Source organism: Ascaphus truei, chromosome 2, assembly GCF_040206685.1.
Source record: "Ascaphus truei isolate aAscTru1 chromosome 2, aAscTru1.hap1, whole genome shotgun sequence".
Classification (NCBI taxonomy): domain Eukaryota; kingdom Metazoa; phylum Chordata; class Amphibia; order Anura; family Ascaphidae; genus Ascaphus; species Ascaphus truei.
In genome coordinates, this window is record NC_134484.1 from 339,790,314 (window position 1) to 339,810,244 (window position 19,931).

General features: G+C 41.2%; 1 protein-coding gene across 4 annotated transcripts in view; it reads right to left on the reverse strand.

Annotated features, from left to right (window-relative positions):
* Positions 1-1,137: 1,137 nt before the first annotated feature.
* Positions 1,138-19,931, reverse strand: part of CUL1 (cullin 1) — a 68,849-nt gene continuing 50,055 nt past the window's right edge. For all 4 annotated transcript variants that reach the window (XM_075586742.1, XM_075586745.1, XM_075586744.1 and 1 more), the window contains exons 8-22: positions 18,316-18,478; positions 17,040-17,170; positions 16,241-16,348; positions 16,034-16,140; positions 15,484-15,532; positions 14,689-14,820; positions 13,700-13,817; positions 11,579-11,655; positions 9,325-9,456; positions 7,746-7,838; positions 6,319-6,366; positions 5,479-5,561; positions 4,943-5,048; positions 3,357-3,470; positions 1,138-1,745 (exon numbers count right to left, since the gene is read on the reverse strand). In XM_075586742.1, coding sequence (XP_075442857.1) covers positions 1,665-1,745; positions 3,357-3,470; positions 4,943-5,048; positions 5,479-5,561; positions 6,319-6,366; positions 7,746-7,838; positions 9,325-9,456; positions 11,579-11,655; positions 13,700-13,817; positions 14,689-14,820; positions 15,484-15,532; positions 16,034-16,140; positions 16,241-16,348; positions 17,040-17,170; positions 18,316-18,478 — 1,542 coding nt within the window. In that variant the 3' untranslated portion in view covers positions 1,138-1,664. The remainder of the gene's footprint in view (positions 1,746-3,356; positions 3,471-4,942; positions 5,049-5,478; positions 5,562-6,318; positions 6,367-7,745; positions 7,839-9,324; positions 9,457-11,578; positions 11,656-13,699; positions 13,818-14,688; positions 14,821-15,483; positions 15,533-16,033; positions 16,141-16,240; positions 16,349-17,039; positions 17,171-18,315; positions 18,479-19,931) is intronic.

The window sequence follows — 19,931 nt, forward strand, 5'->3', positions numbered from 1 at the left end:
AAGGTCCTTCCTCTTGTATTCTACGTGCCGTCTCCTACGTCTCAGCTTCCATCTAGGAAGTGCCTGACATGTTCTCAGACTACATACGGTACACATGGAGAATGTATATAGGCCAGTGAGAGCAGCTGTGACTGTAGAGAGCAGACATCAGTAGCGGCTAGGTGGGGGAACACCAAGCCGTAGGCTGGTTTTATAGTAAGCGCTGGCACGCTTGCGGCCACGTGCACGGCGTTGCACGTGCACGATTTGCTTCTATAGTCCAAACGGTGAAGCGTGCGGCTAGAGAGAGAGGGGGGGGGGGCATGATGTCAGAAGGGTAGGCCTCGCTCAGGGTTATTGGCTCAGTGTCAAGTGGCACACAAACCGCGCGAGAATACAAATTTCATGTCTTTCCTCAAATCTGCCGCGCCAACGCTCACGGCCGTGCGCCTCTCAACTATGCTCACACATGCAATTATCATTGACACGCATGGTAGCACACGCGCTCACTATATTAAACACCGAGTTAGTCTACTTCATTAAAATTATTCTATTGAATATCTATATCGCGCTTTACCAAGGGTGGCCACCTCCAGTCCTCAAGAGCCACCAACAGTTCAGGTTTTCAGGATATCCCCGCTTCAGCACAGGTGACTCATTCTTGACAGTCACCTCTGCTGAAGCAGGGATATCCAGAAAACCTGACCTGTTGGTGGCCAATTCACCCCTGATCTTTAACTGTTGAAAATGAGCATGCTGTCCTGCCGTAAAATCATGCCGTGCTGGGGTAAAAACGTACCGGTTTGGCAGCAAATAAAAAGATACCACATTAAGAAATTGTAATATATTACACACACAGTATAACGCACGCACACTGTAGCACAACTTCCATTTCTCAATCGCAGCGCATTGTACTCACTGGGAAGTTTTCTTCACAGTTTCAGGCTGTGTGCACGCGACACGCACACGCACACACACACACACACACACACACACACACACGCACGCTGGCGTATCTGTTTTTACCCATGACTAAATCAGGATCAGCAACGGTAAAATAGCAACAAATTGCTATGGTTTTCATAATCGTATCTCTTTATTTACACATTTAGAAAAGAAAAACTTAACACGAAAAAAACAATGCAACTTGTACAGAAATCATTTCATATTTTTTTCTGTTTTTATTTTTCACACATTAAAAAAAATGAAACACTATACAAATGGGTTTTCATAGCAGATTACATTAGGTCCATTCAAACTCGCTTTCAATGTGCCGCCAGTATATCTAGGGACTGTGTTCATCGATAGCTGTTGCCCATACAGCCAAAATGTATTGATTTAAATGAGGGAGGCGGTAGCATGCAAACCCTGGGTTCTGTCAGGTACAGGCTCCTCTCTGCTCTTAAGTTAAATGGTGTTGGTGTCCATATTTCCATATTTACATGCTTGAAACGTTATCAGTCCTGAGCAGTTCAGATACAAGTCTGAGGCTGGCTTTTGGAAGTCCTGTTCGCAGTTTTGTTAAAAGAGAGATTCAGGCGGCAGCGAATTGGTTGCTATGAAGTTCAGTTGTTTTTCCATTCTTTCCATCACATACTTTTACTATCTGCTGAGTGTCACACAAATGAAGTTTACCACTCAGGCAATCGCTAAATATATGTATAAAAAAAAAAAAAAAAATGTATTTAAGCCAAGTAACTATAGGTGTCTTTTTCTCCGTCCACGCGTTCCAGGTACTCCTTTTCTATAAGTATGTCGATACATTTCTGGGGAAGAAATAATAAATTAATGCAAGGACAGGCCATTTTCCTTTCTCCACCACCTGAGCCTGGTGTTTTTACCTTTTACAAAGGGAAGTAAACCACAAACTGTTTCCCAGTGTTTACTTTTACAGTATGTATCCTGCAGAGTCCTGAAGAGCTTACAATCTAAATAGTTTTTTTTTGTGTGCTCTGATCTTTGTTTGCAAAGTCAATTATGACATCATTAGTCAAACATGTAAACATAAGGATATGCCTAGAGGGCAAATAATACATTTTTTTTCCCCTCAAGATCTTAGTAAAAGGGCTATTTTAACACTTGTGCTGCCAGATGAGCTTGCAATATTTTAGAGAGGAATACACTGCAAACCCTCTGGCATCAAAATGGTTAAGGGATCTTTCTAAACTAATCAGTGGTTTAAATAAAAATAAGAATCCCCTGCTACATTGGACTGCGTGTTCAATAAGCTTTTTGCAATAATGTCATCAAAGCCTAACTCATTAGCATAAACCAAGACGAAAATAGCTTATGTTATAAAAGTTATTAATTTGGTTTTCTGTTTCTCTCCCCAAAAGTCTTGAGGCTGCACCCATGTAAAATAAAATACAAATTAAAAAAACAGGGCAATTCCATCATTAAGCCATTCTGACAATATGCAATAATATATTTAAGACTAACTATGTAATGAAATAATCTAAGAAAATTTAAATTTTCATTCCTAGTTTGTTCCGCAAAATAGTAGATCTTTGCTGCCAGACAGAAGTAAATCAAAGCGTTCAAGATTAATTCCTTCAGTACTGAATGTGCCAGGTCTAAAAATGCATCCTAGGCTTATTCATTCCCAAATACATTAAAATGTGTACGTGCTGACACACACACACACACACACACACACACACACACACACACACACACACACACACACACACACACACACACACACACACACACACACACACACACACACACACACACACACACACACACACACACACACACACACACACACACACACACCCCACTAATTATTCCCTTGGCGACTATGGTCTACAGAACTTTGGTCAACAAATAGTTAATGCAAAAATAGCAAAGCATAAATCCTTTTTTTTTTTTGCTTAATTGTAGGGAACATGTTTAAAACTGAAAGATATTTAGCCAACAGATTTATGGAGCACCAGAACGGTATGACTTTACTGTACAGCTATTCAAAATTGTTCTTTACTACCTCAAGAAAGTGTCATGTACCTATGGGCATTATTCATAAATATCAGTATCTCGCCCCCCATAGCATGTGCTGCAATTTAAAGAGACAAATATAAATACATTTTGGTGTTAAAAAAATAATCCTGATTTCTCCAGTTTTTAGCTTTTGAGGTTACCATGGCAACCTACAAGACTGCTCTGGGGAGACGTTAATTTTAACTACCCGGAAACTTAGTTCTCCTGAACAGATGTAACAACTATAAAACACCGTTGGAATGGGCAGGAAGTGATCTATTAAAATTAACTTAAATAAAAAATGCATCCAAAAGTGTCAAATCAGGGCAGACTGCAGATTTCAAAGAAGACCAAGACCACACAGGGCCCCCTTAAAACAATATTGTCACCATCATCACCTTGATAACAGGAACACGTGGTTTGAATCTCGAGGAGAGCTGGGTCAGAACTTCTCCGAGGAGCTGCTGGTGTTTAAGGATCTTCCTCATCTTCATAATTCTGACAATGGCGGCCTGAGATTCCGTAAACACATACATATTACTGTATCATCCTTTCAACAAAAAGCAGCCTGTACTCAATATATATATATATAACTCGTGTGTCAAGGGACCGTTTACTCGCCACCAAAATAACCTGGTAAAAAATATATATAAAATCGTCCCAACACTACATTTAAAAAACGAATTTTTTTCAATAAATGTATTCAAGCATATTTAATGGGAAGAGATACAAACCAGCGCCCGTAAGGTGTAAAAGTCCAATAAGCCTTGCGGGCGCTGGTTTGTATCTTCCCTTTGTCCTTTCTGGTATTGTTCATACCAGTTTTTCTGGCTGCCCTGGTACCATTTTCATTTACTGGCATATTACTGTGAAGGGGACTAGGGCTACATAGCACTTTCTTTTTGTGTTTCAAGCATATTTAATAATAATAATTAAAAAAAAACATCCCTGGTATATAGAGTACAAGATCATACCTCTTCCTAATGAAGAACATCTCACTCAAACCCTGGACAAGCGCCTCGGACCTCCCTCAGTTCTTCATATGGAGTGACGATAATGGGTTACATAAACTACCATATTATTATCCCTTCAGAGCTAGTAAACCCTGTAACATTCCAGGTACCAAATGAACAGGTGGATGACTTTTGCATATAAGCCTGGATATCTCATACATCAGGGATGCACTGAAATGCTAGTGTCGATGGTGTGGTTTATGGTTTCCCTTATTACCTCGTCAGCACTGGGAGCTTCATTGCACTTGATTATTTGCATGTAAACACCAGAAGGAAAATAGTTTGCGAGGGGCGTATACAGATCAAAATATTTAATTTTCTATTTGCAGAATAGCACAATAAATATTGCTTTCATCCTGAATTTGTAATAACACAAGTTTAAAAGATAGAGACAATTGGGGTTATTCATTGAACTGTGATATAGTCTATTGGGGCACTATTGTAAACTCCCATTGAAGTCAATAGGAGTTTCTGTGTGATTATGTCCTGATCGGCACTAAAGCACTTCAATGAATAACCCCGTAGACTGTAGGGGTGTCATCTTTCATTCCCCTAAATAAATTAGGGGAAGTAGCTTAAAAAAAAGCCTGAAAATGGCATTTGAATGACCTACTTAAAATAGTGAGACTTCAAATCTACGAGACTCCAGATGCTAAAAACGAGCCAGACTGAATAGGTTTGTCTCGTTTAACAACTCGGGAGATTTGACAGATCCCACATTGAAAGAATGCACTTATTCCTGTTATTATTGAACAGTCTGGGAGGATTTGACCCAGCGTCACTGGCTCTACAAGATATATGGCACATATTTAGGCATACAGCATAAAATGTACCAGTATATAAAGCGAGGACATGAAGTGTATTTCAAGACTAATGGTTTGATAAATAGCTCATAACCCAGAACTTCAATGTAAATCCCTTGTACAATTGGCAAGGAGGGCCATATTCCTAGAGAGCAGCGAGGGGCGCACCTGGATCAGGAGCTTCCGGTCTTCCTCTATGTTCTTGTGAGTTGTTTCTTGTTCCTGCTTCTGCTCAGTCTTCATGGGCACATTGATGTTCACTCGTAACTTCTTACTGCCATGAAAGGGAAATGGATTAGCCTACTTGCATCTAAAAATCAGGGGCGGCCAACTCCAGTCTTCAAGAGCCACCAACAGGCAAGGTTTTCAGGATATCCCTGCTTCAGCACAGGTGGCTCAGCTGTGCCGAAGCAGGGATATCCTAAAAACCAGACCTGTTGGTTGCCCTTGAGTACTGGCGTTGGGCACCCCCGATCTAAATTGTAGGAAAGGAAGCAAATGTAAAACAGCAAAACGCTTCTTCAAAGCCAGCTTAGATGGTTCATCAATGAGCGTCCATATGTAACAGATATTATAACTTCCACTAACGTGACATTGCGCTGGCGCGAGATATTTGACGCGGCCCCATTGAAACAACTTAAAGCATGTGTGATTTTTCTAAACAAAATTGTGCTTCGATGAAGTGGGAAAGAGCTACACCTTACTTTTTATAGCCAAGGTAGAGCTTTATTAAAATGTCGGGCTTCAACTCCATGTCGTCCACATTGGCATTTTCATCTTCTAAAACCTAGGTGGGTGTAAAGGATAAATGTATTACACACAAACTAACATAACTGCACACATTAATACACCCAGAACTGCTTCAAGAAGAGGGATAAACCTGCAGTATATACGCTTCTCTTGAATACAGGGCTGAAAAGTGAAAGAATCAGTACCTCTAGCGTCTTCTGTTTGAAGCAGAGGATCTTCAGAGCTGAACCGCGTTGATTTCATCTCCGGACACACCCTGCGTTCCGAGATCTTTACTTAGGAAGGTGGCCCCGGTAGCAGCTCTGGCTGGTCACCCAACATGGTGGTTTAAAGGTCCCACTTCCCAATAGGTCACCATAATGTCACCCCATGCAGCTTCCTATTGGCCCATGTGACGCAGGACCTTTAAGCCTGCATGGGAGACCCGGGGGCACATTTTCTGTAAGTATCTCGGAGAGCAGGTGTCCCTGGAGATGAATGAATGCAGTAGCTATCAAAAGCCTCCCTCACCCTCAAGTGCTCTAATAATTCTAACTATTACAGTGTGTTTGCCAAAGCAATTCTCCTAACACATGGCAATGCAAATGTACCAGTGTTACGACTTCTTAATTGAGACCAGGAAAAGGTAAAGTGTTTGTGAATGACAGGCTTTAGCTTTGATGGTTTAGACGTCTGTTGGTGCTCTGTTTTATTTCTGACACCAAATCTGAAAACGAGAACATTGTAAAACATTATATGGGCACCAATTGCTCAAACAGAAGTTCTACACGTTTACAATGTGATGAGGGACTCACCAATAACTTTGACTTCAGCAGGATTTGAAGAACTTGCACCAAGATGTCCTGAAACAACAAAAAACACATTACCGAAACTGCAATACGTATAAGCAAAACAAAAAAGGATTTGTCAAGTTTGTTCCTATACAAAACCCCTTCATACTGAAGTACACCAAGTACTGTCATATTATCAATATCTTGTTTGCAGCATCCACACAAACATTAGTTCATCGGATGCACCAACCATAATATTAACTGCAGTCTGATTTAAGTACCATTTAGAAAAGGGAAACATTTGTGTATTCAGTCAAACCGCGAAGAGACTGCAAAATCAAAAGGCCCTGCGTCTGCACGTGACCTGTCTGAGAAAGCGAAATATAGGCGCAAAACGCGTTACCCTTCCCCAAAATATGAGCGATCACTACCATGGAGAGATATATCCTAACGGTGTTGTGGAAACTTGCCAATTAAGAAAAATCAATTCAAACATAAATGAAGTTGCATATGAACGCCATAGTTAAGGAGTGGTTGCCAATTTATATTTGATTAGTTATCTATACGTGAGCAAAATACAGTTCACTAGACTGCTAACATGGTGAGATACAGGTTGCTTGTACCTACACCCAAACCCCCCGTCCCCCAATCTCGTAGAGTACAATATGAGTATTAATCCCCAAATAACAGGGCATTATCTAGCCATCAATCACCATGCTGAAGGAGTTTAACAGCAGATGGTGCTAATGGCCAGGTTCTGTCCTGCTTGGAGGGGATTATTAATATTATAAATGTACATTTATTTTTACTTTAAGGTTAGCAACTGTCACTGGTTTACATTTCTTGCCATTTAGAGGCCACTGTAGCAGCACTCCTGTATTTTCTTTTAAATCCAATTGAAGCAGGGGGGGGGGGGGAGGGGGGGATTTCCAGAGTTGAACTGTGTTAATTTCAGCTCCGGAGACCCCCTGCTTCCCGAGATTCTTACCTTGGAAGGGGGTGCCCGTAGCAGCTCTGGCTGGGCTAATTGGGGCTACAATAATGGAGGCTTAAATGTCTCACATCCTGTGGGCCAATAGCAAGCAGTCATCCTTCGCGGCTTTCTATTAGCACACGACGCGGGACATTTAAACCGAGCAGAGATACAGGCAGCGCCTACGGAAGTAATTATCTTGGGAAGCACAGCGTCCCCGAAGCTGAAATTAACTCTGTTCAGCTCCAGAGATCCCCTGCTTCAAACCTACGTTAAAAACAAAAAACACATGTAATGCTGCTTTTAAAGCCCAGAAAGCTTGACTTCTGAACGGTGTAAACCAATTTGAACCAAGTTATCATATTCTTAAGAATGAAAAAACAAAAAATAGGTACCCTGTTACATAGGGATATTAACAGGAGATCTGTGCCCTTGTGTGCATCAAACACCTGTGAGATGGTTCAACCAAACAAACTACCATTTTTATCTGTGTGCTGTCTGTCAGCTGTTGTACTGTGTAGGCATCTTCTGTGTTATACTGCAGCAGGATTGCCATCTGGAATGTGGATGCCTACAACATTAAAGGGGAAAAAGACTATCATTCCAAGTATGAAGCAAACGTGCATAATACAGTTCCTAATTATCTTTTAACGACCACTCATGATTTAGATTAACCACTTATTAAAATGTTAAAAACGGCACATCTTGCAAGGACACAAATGCAGAAAGCTGGTTTAAATACAACTTCATATGATAGTACTAGATTCATTCAATCTAGTACTGGCAGATTAATTCTTTTCAAATACTTTAGACCACTGGGTGCGAGACAAATCCATGTTTAGTAATCTACTGAAGTCTGTTTAAATCCACGTTGCTGATGCTTAAAGAATGGCTAGTATTCATTTACATAAAAGGAAAAAGAGAGGGAGGACAACGCTCAAACCATAATATCCAAAGATAGAGAAAAGTGCCTGGTGCACGGGGAAGATATCGATATCATAAAGGAAAATGTGACAGAGGTCACTAAAGTCCCCTATTATTTGCACTCACGTCAGGAAAAATTGTCAAAACTATAAGATACTAATATCCTCAGTGTGGACTCAAGGTCCCAAATGGAATAAACTGATAGCTAAAGGATATAATATCCACAAATAGACAGATGTCTCAAAAAACAAAATCCACAGAAAAGTCTAATAGCCTAAGGTAGAGCAGTGGCATCCACTATTAAAATCTAAAAAATAAAAAAAACTTTAATACATCATATATATCGTCGAAACACAAGTGACGTCACTTGTGGGCGTCTGAGAGCGGTTACACTCGTGGAGCGGAGCAGCATCTGTTGGGAGTTTTTCCTGGTCGGGGTTTACACAATCACTTAAGGAGCACGGTTGTATTGTCTATTTTGGCTTACTGCTGATGTTATTTACAATCGTGGGTATTTTGGGAGCCTTTGTATGGGAGATATACTTATTTGCACTCCCCTCGGGCACATCATGACATACATATAGATACATTTACATTGTATGCATTGATGACCCTACCCCTAGCCACTTAGGTTCCTTTAGAATTAGTGTGTGTTATCCCACCTACCCACAGAGTATGCATGGCTTTGGTAGTAACACGAGGGACACCATGAGATATACTTATATTGATTGGTATTCCTTACTTTTTCGGCTACTACCCCCCTCCCACCCGCTCCCCAACAGGGGTTTTTTAATTTCACAATGCATTTTCTTTTTGTGTCACTTGTGTTTCGACGATATATATGATGTATTAAAGTTTTTTTTTTATTTTTTAGGTTTTAATAGTGGATGCCACTGCTATACCTTAGGCTATTAGACTTTTCTGTGGATTTTGTTTTTTGAGACATCTGTCTATTTGTGGATATTATATCCTTTAGCTATCAGTTTATTCCATTTGGGACCTTGAGTCCACACTGAGGATATTAGTATCTTATATTTTTGATAATTTTTCCTGCCGTGAGTACAAATAATAGGGGACTTTAGTGACCTCTGTCACCTTTTCCTTTATAGTATTCATTTACTAATGGCTCTCACCTGCAAAGTGTATCTGTTCTTAAAGCAGTTTGTAACCAGTTCTCCTTTTGATAACTGGTATAACCAGGTCAGCTTTCTCCCACTGTGACGACTGGCATAGAAAGCTGTAAATCTCTGGTAGCTGCGTTCCAGCTGTAAAATACATTAAAAACAAGTTACATTTAGTGGACAGCCTCTGAATTTATACAGAGTGACAAAGAATGTAGACAAGGGCTCTGCGGTCTTGCAAAACGATTTAATGAATCCAAAGAAAACCAACGCTTCGGTTGCTACATGCAACCTTGAGAACGACTGCAGTGCCCTCTACATTCTTTGCTGCATATTCCTGCATGGATAGCACAGGAAGGCCCCTTTCAGCAGGAGCACCAGCATTTTTTCTGATCTCATTATCCTATAGCAGCAGTGCCTGGGGAACGCTTTTTTGTTACCTAATTTGTACAACCCAGTCCTCTGCAGCCCACATACAATGTGTTTCCTTTAGTTATTTCTAAATAAATAGAGGTTACGTCCTTTGGTCTCCCTTCCATTCCCATGTGACCTTTAAATAAATAGTCATTCTTGCCCTGAGCTTCAACCACCAAGACTGCAAACTCTTTGGGGCAGACGATTTTTATATCTGGGAATTGCTATATAAGTAAGAAAAAAAATAAATAAAAGAATTGGCACATTATTTAAATTCTTATATTTGTAGTATTATTTGTACCATGGAAAGTAAATAAAATCAAAAATCAAAAGTAAATAAAATTAAACAGATTTAATTCGAGGAGCTGGACACATCTTTGCATGTGTACAAATGTAATAGGATATTAATATATCCCAATATGACTCAAACACCTACTTGAAGCATCCAGCTTATGTAGAGTAGTGGTTTCCAACTTTTTTTTGGTTATGGAACACTACAATTATAATGTGAAATTCTGAGGAACCCAAACCCTCTCTAACAGCGTGTCTGAGATCAGATGCAATGTAAATTCTGCTGTATTTTGTGCAATTTTTAAATTACCAGAAAATTGCAGGGAACCCTTTAGTGATGCCTACAGAACCCTGGTTGAAAAACACTGATTAAGAGCAGGGGTGTGCAGCGGTTACAGAGGTGCCACGCTCTCCCCCTGTAACTCACGGTACCTTGGCTTCCAGCGACACAGTCATGGCAACACAGGGTCAAATGACCTTGCTGGGTTACCGTGGTGACATGACCCCATGACACCGGAGCCAAGTTAAGGGGGGTGGGGGTGAACACAGCCTGTAGGGGGGAAACGTTTCTGCATTTCTGATGTAGAGAATACTCACTGAATGCTTCACTATGCGAGTTTATTATACAGAAACAAGTGCTTGAGCTTGTTGCAAAATAAACTGCGGTGGTTAATGCAACAAATCAATCGCTGAAGGTTGATTAAAATCATGAGTTGTTTGAAAGGGTTGTAAAATGTAACAAAAGCCAGGCATATAAAATATGCAAGTGTCGCTTATAGCAATGAATCTATTTCAACAGCAGTAAAAATGAGTGTGTCAATTATGCAGGAGATCTGAACATTGTGTGATAATAAGGGTGTCCCAGAATGACTAGACAGCTTTGTGTGAGCTTATTTCAGTTACATTTTCAATGCTGGAGAGCCCTGTAATGTATTGCACAACAGTATACGGCAGGCAAGGGATGTCATTATTTCCTTCATGTCACTTTGCTCTCAGCCACCGTTGATGTGTCCGAGTACATTTTAAGTGCCATATCAATATTTAGTTATTCAAGCTGGAATTTTGCCCCATATTTGTAAGGCCTTTTAGAACTGAAGGGATTTTGTTCGTGGAAAGAATTTATATTAATATGAATTTATGTGAATAGATAGAAAACATACAGAACTGTACCTAAAATTGCAATTAATCCTGTGCCAAAGAGTTTACAACCTAATTTTGAAGCACCTCAAACAAGCAGCTAGAGTAACTTTGCAAAGTTAATTTGGTAGCGAGTATCCCATTAGGGTGCCTCACCACAGAAAATCCAACTTTGACATAACTCCAGGTTAGTCAGGTTCCAGAAACAGCAAAATCAGTAACTAACACACACACACACACACACACACACACACACACACACACACACACACACACACACACACACACACACACACACACACACACACACACACACACACACTCTGCAGGCATATTGTAACTTGTTTTAGCAGATGGCAAAGTAAATAAACCCCATGCACGAGCAGACAGCTTTGTACAAACGGTGAAGGCAAACACTCCGTACCTCAGAGGGCAAAGCAAATGTGCAGAACTGTTGGAAGGGCCAAGATCCAGAGCTGAGAACCTGTATGCTGAAGTCCACTGCAAAGAGAATGAGGTTATGGTTAACCGCTAATGAGGACATGGGCTGTTACAGTGGATAAGATGGGAAGTGAGAGTGATGGGTGGTCTTCATCATTCTATTCACTTTATAAAGCAGTGATGCACAAATACACAATGGGCCACAGTGCACAGCAGCTTAGTTGGCTGTAATATTTCAGTTCGTGCTTGCACCTTTCCAGCCAGAGGAATGGAGCATGAAATCAATTTGGACAGTTGGCAACTGCTCGTCAAATATTTTTGCCGGCTCCTTTGCGGTCAGGAAAGTAACCCTCGTGGCCTGGTCCTTTGCAGTGCTATCATTGGGAGATCACAAGTACAACGTCTTAATATAAGAAGAGCAGTGCCTCTAATTCCAGATTACACGGGCCAGCAACATGACAAGAGAGAGAATGAGAGAGAGAGAGAAAGAGAGAGAGAGAATGAGAGAGAGAGAGAGAATGAGAGAGAGAGAGAAAATGAGAGAGAGAGAGAAAGAGAGAATGAGAGAGAGAGAGAATGAGAGAGAGAGAGAATGAGAGAGAGAGAGAGAATGAGAGAGAGAGAGAGAGAATGAGAGAGAGAATGAGACAGAGAATGAGAGAGAGAGAGAGAATGAGAGAGAGAGAGAGAGAGAATGAGAGAGAGAATGAGAGAGAGAGAATGAGAGAGAGAGAGAATGAGATACCCTATTTATACAGTTTGATCGCCTTAATCAGAACCCCTGTAAAACCATGAACAAGATGGCCGTCAGTAAATTTCTTCTTTGGGTGTCCTCAGTAGTGTTCATTCTAACTTGACGCATTTCAATAGTGGTCAAACTTACAACTCATCCGACTTTTTTTTTTTTTTTTTACATTTTCTTGAAATCTTTATAAATTAGTGGTTTGGCAGGCTATACTACTATACATTTTTGGTGGAAACAAATATGTTGGTACCTGCACTCATTAGGTAGGTAGGATTGAAAAAAAACCTTTATTTTATTTGCTGCGAAACCTCCAGCAATCTTATTTGCTAATGAAATCCAGAATTCTGATTGGCAGAGATAACCTGGTTAGTTCATAGTATTAAAGAATCTGATTTGATCAGCCTGAAAATATATAGCAATCAGATCGGCCAATGTAATAGAATATTCTAATTACCCGATTCCATCAGCCATTCTGATTGGCTAAAGGAATTGGGCATTGTGACTGCTTAATGGAATGGAACATTGGAACTGGCTGATGGAATCCAGCAATTTGACTGGCTGATAAGACACATTGGTCCAAATTTGAAAACTATGCGCGAGCAACCTCTGCCCTCGCAGCCATTTTGTGTCCAAGTAAGTATTCTGTGGACAAACGTATTTACAATTTGGGATGCACTGGGAGACCCACAGATCAACCCAGAAGTATACCTCGGTTCAGGTAACAAAGAAAGAAAACTGCAAGCAGTGTGTATTGTGGATTTTAATGCAATGCTTAGCATAACCTTACAGCAGTGATGGATTATAAGAGTCCCTAAACATATACCTGAACAGGGGGGGGGAGGGGGGAAGAGCGGGCGGTTGGTAGGTGATTCTTTATTCCTTCCATCACAGGACACCCCTCCCTCCCTTTGTTCCCAAGATATTACTGATTTTGTGTGAAAGGAGCGAGGGGGAGGGGAAGAATAATATTTCTTCCCGGACAGAAATTATGCTTCCTGGTCAAGCTTGAACCTGGGCAGCCAGTAGAAAGCTGGAACACCATTGTAATGTCATCGGGAGATGACATTGCAAGTTTCTCATTTTGGACCTGTCGACCATATTTGTTGTTGTGTCAAACAGATATAAAAAATACAACTATAAATATCTTGAGAACCAGAGGGTACCTGGATCCTTCCCTCCCCTGTTCAGGTATAGCAATAATAAAAATAAAAAAAATCAATAGTATTTCTTTCCTTTCAGAAAGTTGGACTTCACTTCCACAGCATGTTACTAAAGCGGTCATATCTTGCAAATGCTTCCGATTTGTGCGGCTTGTGGTATATATTGATACCGCTTTCTTTCACAAGTGCTGGTACTTACAATCAAGAGGCTCTGAATTGGTCAGGTGCTTTTTAAACTGCTCATTCAGGTCCTTGCTGACTCCTATGTCTTGGAACATTCGCTGCAGCTTTGAGGTATACTCAAAACCACATGCTTGCTGCAAGAAAAACACACGAGGCAGGAAAGATATTTAACGCTGGAGTTGAAGGCAACTTGCTACTAAAAGGTCCCCCCCCCGCCACCGCCCCCGTTTCTACTGCTCAAAAACATCACATTTAAGGGAGAAAATGTTTAAAAAGATTTTATATTAAATCACATTGAAATAGGTCACAAACAAATCTGGCTTACAAGTAACACAGATAAGAACTGTCCAGAAAAAGCCTTAAAAATAAGGTATGCCAAAAGACTAAGAAAAAACACCCAAGAACTTGCAATCTGAATATTTCGAACACAATATGGACAATTTTGTGTGTTTTAAGTTTAAAATAAGCTTTTTCTTGTATGAATTTTTTTGGACAGTGATAAACAGTGCTGTCATTTTCACAGGTCGGCCATAGTAGACAACAGTACCGCCGCATCCCCCCGCCATTTAGCTGAGAGGAACAACTTTGACATGTCCCTAATTCCGTGATGTCACTGGCCCGCCCCAGACGGCTGTGTAAGGCCAGGGAAAGCACCGCTTTCCCTGAGCCTCAGCCGGAACAAACTCACTGTGTCCCAGGCCTAACTTTACGCATGGCTTAGCTTGTGGAAGCGAATAAATAAAGACCTGCTTCACAGCGCCTGGGTGTTTACACAATTAGATTGTAAGCTCCTCGGGGCAGGGACTCCTCATTCTTAATGTTACTTATGTCTAAAGCACTTATTCCCATGATCTGTTATTTATATTATCTGTTATTTATTTGATTACCACATGTATTACTACTGTGAAGCGCTATGTACATTAATGGCGCTATATAAATAAAGACATACAAGACAATACAATTCCAGCATCGCAGCCAGATCTTGTGATGAGCGAGGCCCTTTACCTTAAGTTTGGATATCATGCTGGCCTCTGCATCATCGCTTGCACTGTTCTGGTGCACAAGGCGCTTCGCGAGCATCTTTGCATAGAATTTCTGGAACACGTCCTTGTCTTCTATATACTTAAACACGACCATCTGAAGGAGACATTTTTATAAAGGTCCTTTAGATTCCATTTAGATGGGAAATCCCATTGCGCAAAGTATACAATATGTTAGGCAGCAAAATCATTACCTGGTTACACAGTAGCTTACATGGGTTTCAAAAAGTAAAAAAAAAAAAAATATGCATTAGATAAACTATAAGAAGCCGCACAAAATCATCTAAAAAGGAATTAAGTCTCCGTCAAGGATTGCATTTTTGATGCAAATCGTGAAACTGGAAATCTCACACTAATTAATACTCATGCTGTTCTGACGTTTCGGGCTGACTACATTTCCAGAAGAAGCAGAATGAAATCGCCTTGTGTGAAGAATGGCGGAAGGGACAGGACAAGTGACAGAAGCGATTTAAAAAAATATACTAAATGGGGTTGCAATTTATCTGAAAACCGCAGTGTCTGAAATGGCCTCAAAGCCTAACTCACTATGCTCATAATAACCAGTAAGTAAGAAGTCTATTCATATACCCTTTTTTTACACCTCAAGGGCACTTAATAAAACAATACTAAATTTTTATACAGCAGGTAACAATATTCGCTTCATGCAAATAAAAAAAGAAAAAAAAAGAAACAAGTAATTAAGAACCAAAAGAAAATGCCTTTTCAGAGGGTTAACAGGTCACCAGTCCTGGCCACTTACCACTTGATTAAGTGTATCTTCTAGCTCCGCTTCCTCTGGATTCTTGGAGCTAAAGGTAAAACAGAGGAACATTATCTAAATATACAAACCTATGCAGCAGAGGTCACTTTTAGGACACAGTCTCACCAGAGGTTGCAGTGTAAGGCCTCGGGCATGGTCAGCGCTTATGCGCTGACCCGTGCTGCTGCTCGGCACTGAGCCCCTGCAGCCGCAATGAGAGCGGCTTTAGCAGGGGCTCACGCAGGCGTCCGCACGCTTGGGGAAGCGTGTGTCTGATGGAGTTTTGAAATTTGGCGTTCACCGGAGCGCAGGGCCGGTCACGTGAGCGGTTCGCCCAATGAGGGCGAACCAGCTCCGTGATGTCACTGGCCCGCCCCTGACATGCCCACGGACGGCGCGCTGTGTAAGGCCAGGGAAAGCACCGCTTTCCCTGAGCCTCAACCCGGACAAACTCACTATGTCCCAGGCCTAACTGTACGCATGGCTTAGCTTGTGGAAGTGAATAAAGACCTGCTTCACAGCGCCTGGGTGTTTACACAACCCTCCTTACCTCTTCTTCAGCAAAGAGTCGCAATACCGGGCAAGCAGCTCTGGAGACTTGCTGGAAGACTGCGCCATTTTTGTCACTGCGTTGTTATTTATAAACCGACCACAAGCCTGGAGATGGAAAGTAAGGAGGCAGAAAAAGCCATTAAAAAGGTTATAAGCTACATACATGGCACAGGGGGAACAGACAGACAGCTGTATTTGGACTCACCTTATCCAGTGCAGCCACAAACCCAGCGTCATTGTTGAACGCCGACATGACTAGTGCATTATATTTCTTGTGGACATCTAAAACAGTCTGTACGTACATTTTGGGATCCTGGTGGAGGGGGAAAAAAGTCTTACCAAACCTGCTTAGCTATATATGGTGCTGCTATGAAGTACACCAGGGGTGCTCAACGCCAGTCCTCAAGACTCTCCCCAACAAGTCAAATTTTCAGGATATCCCAGCTTCAGCACAGGTGTCTCAATCAGTGGCTCAGTCTTTGACTGCACCACCCGTGCTGAAGCTGGAATATCCTGAAAAGACCGCCCAACAGGTCAGGTTGACTGGAGTTGCGCACCCCTGCAGCACACCAATAGAATGTATTTTAGAAAACATTGTACCAATGGATCTAATTTATAATCAGAGCGCCCAGCATTTTAGGAACACAACACAAATGCTATTTTGATTATTCCTTTGTATAAAAAAAATGGGCTCAAATGGTCCATATCTGCTGAGGCAGAAACGGTTCAGTTTTTAAAACGTGCAAGGCTTCTCCTTTTCCATTAAAGTAAATTGCCCTGTGTTTACACAATACCAGTTCCCTTTTAGTCAAGTAGTTCAAGCCTTGAGCAAGGTCTTAAATATATTCTTCGCTTGCCTGCAAAAATGGTGCGAAAAAGTGTAGCTGAATCCAGCAGAGGTCTGTGACCACTTTATGATTTAGATGCAGCAAATGTTGTGTGATCAAATTAACGTTACAGCACAGGCTTATCGCTTCCCAACTACAGAGACGACAAGTACTTACATTTTGAGCAGCTTCTCCACATTTTTCTATGGCAGCAAGTCCCTGATTGTGGATATGCGTCTCTAAAAGCTTTTTCAGCTCCCCCAGGCCGTCCTGGATTCGAGATACAAGATTGTACATCCGCCCCAAGTCTGGAAGAAGAGATTATCCAGTGGGCAAGATTTGCATATCCAGAGCCATTAATACCAAACAAACTATATTGATTTCAGCAATTCATTACACCCCCCCCCCAGTGCTGTCAGTATGCTTAATGCTTGTCTCCAATAAATGTGCACAACTAATTCAGAGACCCAAAGCCATTCAACATCAATAGGAGTTGGCATGTGGCAACCTGTGTCTATTTCAACAAGCTAAAATATCAAATAGTGCTGCAAACCTTTTCAGGACGTATTGGAAATGCATGTTTAAAGTCATGAAAATGCCTCAAAATTAAATTACTAATGACTATAACAGGTTTTGCATTTCTTAATTAAACAGGCCCAATCAGCCAACTTTATTTGCTGAAAGTAAAAAGTCTATTCAATGTTGCAGAAAAAGTAATTTAGGTTTCGCTTAGTTAGGCAAACAGCCAAATAAAAAAACCCCCCTATAATTAAGGGAAAGGCCATGCAAAGTGTGGTATTCTAGAAAGTCTCCATAATTGTTACATATAGAAATACAAAAAGTACTGCAAGGGGCTCTCGCAAATGGAGACAGAAGTACAACTGCTTATTAAATTGATACCGCTTTCTTTTCTCCGTTACATACGAGCGCCTAACAAAAGCAGCAATGTTTAGTTTCTGTGCTTTATAGTTGGGCTGTGGGGCTCACGCCATTAAACATACTGTATGTAAGACAAATCGCAAACAAGGCGTTACAGGGCCCAGTGCTTTACTTTACTAGAGCCTCTGTGTAGCGAGACTGCATCTATCACTAGCTGCCATCTTGATCCTTATCAAGCCAATAGATACATTAAATCGGGAGTTGTGAAAGCCTGTCCAATGGCTTAAAAACCCTGCAGTAGGACGTTCAGTACCCGCACTTCTGAAATTGGTATATCTGCCGTTAAATGGTATCAAACGTGTTCGAATAGTCGCAGCGTAAAGGATTCATAACAGACACGATCCAGTTTCATTCAACATTTCTGGTCCTGATGACGGTCACACATTGAATATTTACTCAAATGACTTACTGGCATACAACTTCTCTCGCAATGACACCAAAAAGCATTAATTTAGTGAGCAGTACAGCCCATACAGTATAATATTGTGTATTATGTATGTAGTATTAGAAGTACCTTCATTTTTGTCAGCATCTAGTAAGTTCTGAAACTCCGTGTGGAAAATCTCTAGGTGTTTTTCAATGAGCACTTGTTCACATTTGCGCGCCAGCTCATCCTGCGTGCTCTCGTGCAGGTACACCTGCACTCTGCGCTGCTCCTCCAACAGCCGGGCTTCTGCCTACAGGACAGCGCAAAGAAAACGGTCACGCTCCGGTACAACGCCATCTAGTAACAGTATGTTGTGCAACGACTATCGGTAATGTAAAGTATTCATTGTCAACTTTTCCATGTCCTATGCAAGTATCTCCACCGCAATAAGGCCCCCGAGAGACAAAGAATCACTGCTCTCTAGGACAGGCGGTTGTACGATCACTACCAGTACTGTATATCCTCTCTGAAGGCCATTGTGTAGATCCAGGTTTTAATTTGTTTTTGGTGTATACAAATGTATTTTTCAAGTGTGTTCAGCAAGTATGTGGGTCCTTCACACAATTAGCAGCACTAAAATGGACTTCAACTGGTCCAGTCTGAGAGCCCCCGATCTAGGTCAGTTAGAAATTGTATTTTAACCCATCCAGGGTTTGAAAGGCCTACAACATTTTGTATTGCAAGTATATCTGGGAGTTAGTGACTCCACCGCACAATAAGTTCATTAAATGACTGAAGAAGGTTATTTTTTAAACTTGTAATTTTTTTCTTGGCGTAAAAATGTAGCACTTTGAATTTTCCAATGATACCCTGTTTACAAAAATATCATAAGTGCACACCAAAAATCACAAAAAAGCCTGTAAAAAGCAAAAAAGACAAGGTACTTTGCATTGGTAGACTCAGGAGTCCTACCTTAACCTCACAAATATAAAAAGTATAATGCAAAATAAATAAATGGAAACTTTGCCTTTATTCACCATCAAAAGCAATTCAACAGGAGGGCGAGTCCACGACTATTTGCAACATCAAATCCTTGCTGCATACAGAGCTGTATTGTTAAATTGACTTCCCAGAACAGGGAAAGGGCGCGGGGACAGTGCTGCTTGGTATCTCACCCGGGAAACTCTGTTGCATTGTTTTTTCAGCAGAACAAGGTAAGGATCAAACATACAACCGCTCCATGTAAGGATCAAACATACAACCGCTCCATGTAAGGATCAAACATTATCATGCTTCAAAAGCATCAGTCGCATGTGGCGACTGTCTCTAAAAAATCAAATAGACCCGGCTTCAAAATGTTGGGTCGCGACGTCGCCCTTACTATAAGCGCTTGCGACGGAGTCAATGTATTTGATTCGGAGCGACGTCACGTCGCAAGGCACTATAAGCGCAGCCTAAGGGCCCTCCTTTACGAAGCTGGAGTGTAAAGAGATGGCAGGAATCTTACAGTACTGTGCAGCACAGTCATTATTAGCCGAGCAAAAACAGCCCCGTTCAAAAGGTGTAATACTATTAAAAGGATTGAAACTGAATACATGATATACATGATATACATGCGTACACCATTGAATACTTCAAACATCTAGTAGGTGAACACACGTGGGGAATGAAATGGAGACAGGGAAGAGCTTTGCTGGGGTTCTGACATTCATTTATTATTTGCAAATGGAGTTTCTGGTCCCTCCGTCTTAACGCGGCAGTTT